This window comes from Sinocyclocheilus rhinocerous, unplaced genomic scaffold (genome assembly GCF_001515625.1).
Source record: "Sinocyclocheilus rhinocerous isolate Xijiao unplaced genomic scaffold, SAMN03320098_v1.1 scaffold504, whole genome shotgun sequence".
In the NCBI taxonomy this organism is placed as follows: domain Eukaryota; kingdom Metazoa; phylum Chordata; class Actinopteri; order Cypriniformes; family Cyprinidae; genus Sinocyclocheilus; species Sinocyclocheilus rhinocerous.
Window position 1 is genome coordinate 544,038 of NW_015645076.1, and position 4,502 is coordinate 548,539.

At 41.2% G+C, this 4,502-nt stretch overlaps 1 protein-coding gene across 1 annotated transcript; it reads right to left on the reverse strand.

The window, feature by feature from the left end:
• Positions 1 to 201: 201 nt before the first annotated feature.
• fzd7b (frizzled class receptor 7b) lies at positions 202 to 3,841 on the reverse strand. The gene is made up of 2 exons (XM_016508867.1): positions 3,478 to 3,841; positions 202 to 2,506 (listed from the first exon to the last, which is right to left on the reverse strand). The coding sequence occupies exon 2, from the start codon at positions 2,497 to 2,499 to the stop codon at positions 841 to 843; it is 1,659 nt and encodes a 552-aa protein (XP_016364353.1). The 5' UTR covers positions 2,500 to 2,506; positions 3,478 to 3,841; the 3' UTR covers positions 202 to 840.
• Positions 3,842 to 4,502: the final 661 nt, after the last annotated feature.

A 4,502-nucleotide genomic window follows, 5' to 3' on the forward strand; every position in this document is an offset into this window, starting at 1 on the left:
TTTCTTTTATGCAAAAAACATTAGAATATTAAGTAAAGATCATGTTCCATGAAGATATTTTGTAGTGAAATTGAAAAAGGCCTTAAACAAAATTCATCTGCTTAAATACATCATACATCTTTTGACAGAAATGTGATAATTTACAAATAATGAAATATGGTAACATTTCCTCCTGTACAGTCTTCTCCGCTAAACATTTAGAATCCTGTCAGTCACTTTCACATCGCTAAGGCCTTTAAAATGGCAGAATATTAAATTACTTCATGAGACCTGGCTTGATATGGCAACATGGATGAATAAGCCACCAAAGAACATTAAACTGAACTAGTTCTAAAATCTAAATAAATGGCCATGTGCAACCAAATACTAAAATATGTAATCTATGAGAAAATGACCAAAAATGTGGTAAAAAAAAACAAGAGACATTCATTCAACAACGGGAATTGATCAGTACTGCAAGGCACAAGACTAAATTGCAGACATTTTTGGCTGCCATGGTGGCGTATACTCCTGATAACAAAAGTCATCTTTAAAGTCCACTCATCAGTATGAAAGATAAGAGTTCTGCCATCTTTTCCATTAAAATCATTAGTAGGGTTTCCAAGGCTTAAAGTTTAAAAAGCATTTCGAGATTTAGTCCATTGGAGAAATGCATGTTCTTTGGAGTTGTGCTTTCAAAAGTGTTGGCAAAGTCTGGGCACTTTATAAATGAGAAAAGCATCATGCTGGGCTCACACAGCAGTGTCTTCTACCATCAGCATGGTTCAACGTAGTATGTGTGACCTGATAGCAGTTCACGTTTCCTTTCAATATTGACCTGTATTTCTCACAAAGTTCAGTTCACACTGTCGTCTCGCCCTGGTTGTTGCCCAGCCGCTTGTAAAACCTGCGCCACGACTGTAGAGTTTTTCCAGACCAGATCCAGAATCCTGACGTGATTCCTACGATCATGGTCATGAGGTACTTAATCATAAACACAGTGAAATCCGGTGTCATAGGCGCAAAGTTGTTGGCCGGGCACGGCACGGCAAAGCGCTTGCACGTCTGCATGTGCCAGGTTTTTTCCCATTGTTCACGGAACGCTTGTTCGTAGAAGTAACACGCGATGACAATGGTAGCTGGAACAGTGTAGAGGACGCTGAAAACGCCGATACGCACCATCAGCTTCTCTAGCTTTTCTGTCTTGGTGCCGTCATGCTTCATAATGGTACGGATGCGGAACAACGAGACAAATCCAGTCAGAAGGAAAGACGTTCCAATGAAGAGGTAAACGAAGAGGGGGGCGAGGATGAATCCACGTAGGGCGTCAATGTTGTAGATGCCCACGTAGCATACGCCGGTCAGAAGGTCGCCATCCACTTGTCCCAAGGCGAGGATAGTGATGGTCTTCACAGCGGGGACGGCCCATGCTGCCAGGTGGAAATATTGAGAGTTGGCTTCGATAGCTTCATGGCCCCATTTCATTCCAGCAGAAAGGAACCACGTGAGAGACAGGATCACCCACCAGATTGAGCTGGCCATGCCGAAGAAATACAGGATCATGAAGAGAATGGTGCAGCCCTCCTTTTTAGTCCCTTGAGCCACAGTCCTATAAGCGTCATCCCTGAACTTGTCAATGCAGATCACCTTATCCTCCAGCAAAAACCCGGCCGCATAAGCCACCGCCACCATAAAGTAACACCCGGAGAGGAAGATGATGGGGCGTTCCGGGTAACGGAACCGGCGCATATCCACAAGGTAAGTGAGGACCGTGAACAGGGTACTCACACAGCACAGGATAGACCAGATTCCCACCCAGAGCCGACCAAATCGGATCTCTTCCTCTTTAAAGTACATCAGGCCATGCGGCTGTTTGTGTTCACAAGGGGCGCCGCAGTTTTTTGCCCCCAAAAACTGGTAATTGAGGTAGGAAGGAACTGTGAGTTGAAGGGGGCAAGTGAAAGCCTGACTTTGGCGTGGCGGATGCATGCGTGGAGTGAACGGGTCCGGTATATATGGCGTGGGGTCTGTCGTTGGGATGTCGGGGTCTGATTTGTTCTGTCCCACACAGATCTCTCCAGCTCCGTGTACGGGAAAGTTCTCACAGCGGAGTCGTTCGGGCCACTGGAAGCCGAACTTGTTCATGAGGGCCTCGCACCCTTGTCTCGCACGCTCACACAAAGAGCGACAGGGCGGAATTGCCTGTTCTAGAACTGTACACACTGGCGCATACATGGAACAGAGGAAAAACTTCAAATCTTGAGAGCACTGAACTTTGACCAGGGGGTAGAACTGGTGCACCTCCAATCCTGCGTCCTCCTGGTTGGTGTGTCCCAGGAGGTTTGGCATGATAGTTTGGTTATACTGGATGTCTGTGCACAGGGGGATAGATATGGGTTGGCAGAACCCATGGTCCGGGACGGAGATACCCTTCTCTCCGTGATACTGGGCGGAAGACAGTCCAAGCAGAAGTGTTGTGATGAATATGAGGCATGGACTGACTTCCCGTACCGCCATCATTGATTGCCTGGAAAAAACAGAAATATAGAAAATTTTACCATTTATTCCTTACAACCAGTACTTATTTTAACTAGAAGTAATCAAATAGTGACCATTATCTTTAACAATTTTACCTATCAAATCATGAGATACTAAATTATCTATTCAGTTAGTCACTATCCAAGTAGTGGCAAGCAACTGTTCTTTTGTTACTGGAAGCGTATCAACTACTAATATATATCAACTGTTCACTTCAGACAAGAATATTTGTTGCTAGTACCTATTCTAGTTTTACTAGCACCTCTTCATTAGGTACTAATACTTATTCTTTAGTACTTGTAACCAATCAAATAGTTATTAGCATCTATTTCAGTTTTCTTTGTACTAACTGAATAGACACACCTTTCTAGTAACTAATCTTACAAGTGCAATTTTTAATTGTAATTATTAAAGTAGCCATTCTGACTAGTTTTTACATGTGACGAGTACGAAGCAATTGTAACTAGTGAGAAAAACTAGTTAGTAGTTACTAGTTAAATTAAGACAACCTAACAGAATTCGATGGCAAAATTTGCAATTTGTTTCCAGAAATAATGGGAAACTTAAATTGCCAGTACAAGGTTAGTGACTAGCAGGAAAGTTATAACTACTAGTATGTAATAATTAAGTGCTAGTGAATAAATGGATAAACACTAGTCACACTACTGGATGAAGTAATATTCTCTAATGAACAATTAACTTATTAGTGAAATTGAAAAAGATACAAGTCACTATCGGATTACATACTTGCAAGAAAATAATATAAAACAAAATGTATAGTAGCTGTAAGTTTAAAGAAAAAAAATGCAAAAACTAGATTCGGGAAACTTTTAAACAAAGGAATGTTTCACAGACTAAAGTCGTGAGATTAAATCTATCTACACACATAAAACTCTATACAGAGACTTAAACTTCATTCATTATGGCATGGAAACCGAATACAAACAAATGTAAACTTACTAGAATTTCCGTGTTCAGCGAAACTTCGGCTTGTGCTACAATGTGATACTCCCTGTGTCCGACCACTTGTAGGCTAACAAGGCGAATCACAAACTATCCTCCAGTTCAGAGTTTTGCGTTCAGGTCTTCATGACCCCTTTTTCGAGACGACTCCACATATTTCATCATCAGAAATCCCAAACATCTGCCTCCTTTTGAGCTCGGCCCTCCTCTCCCTTACAGCACAATGTAAGAAACTTTCTCCGCCACTCCTGTTGAATCTGCAGTTCTATCTCTGTAAAGTTGATACGCTGACTCCACATTGCTCCACAGTAATGATAAAACGGTTTCAAGCAGCCCTTCATTCACAGTCCCTAGCGATTCTCCGCGGGGCGCCTTGAAACCTCCTGACTTCCGACCAATGGGAAGATGTGTTTTTCTTAGCGCAGCGTTCCTTATTGGATCGGAAGGAATATTTTACAAAAGTGTGGGATTGTAGTGTCTTCTTCTCCTAAATTAATCTTCTAATTTATTTGAAATGTGTGAGTATGTATGGAAGTAATATTTTGGAAAAGTGTGGGATTGTCTTCTTTTCCTAAATTAATCTTCTAATTCATTAAAAAATGTGTAGCCTATGTATTGGAATCCTGGGGCCCAATCTGATCAAATGTAACAATTCTCCAGTGAAAAGTGAATACTTGCTAAGGTGATTTAAAATATCTTCAAAATTTGGTCATGTTTGGAGGGACAATCTTTGTTTTTTTAGAGATCTGAGAGATTCGGGTGCAAGAACTTTAGAAAGAGAGGTTTGTGTAGTAAAACTAATGGATATATAGCAGTGACTCCTCAACTGAATGTGATTTCTGCCACATAGATCATAAAGCCATTTGGTGATGAAGTGGGAGCTGGACTGAATTATTACTCTCAAACAAATATAAGAGGACATTCAACTTGTGAAAAGTTAAGTCTGGTGATTTCTAACCTGAAAATGGGCAGAAAGCCTGTGCATTAATATTTATGATAAATGATAAATCTGTTTATGAGAA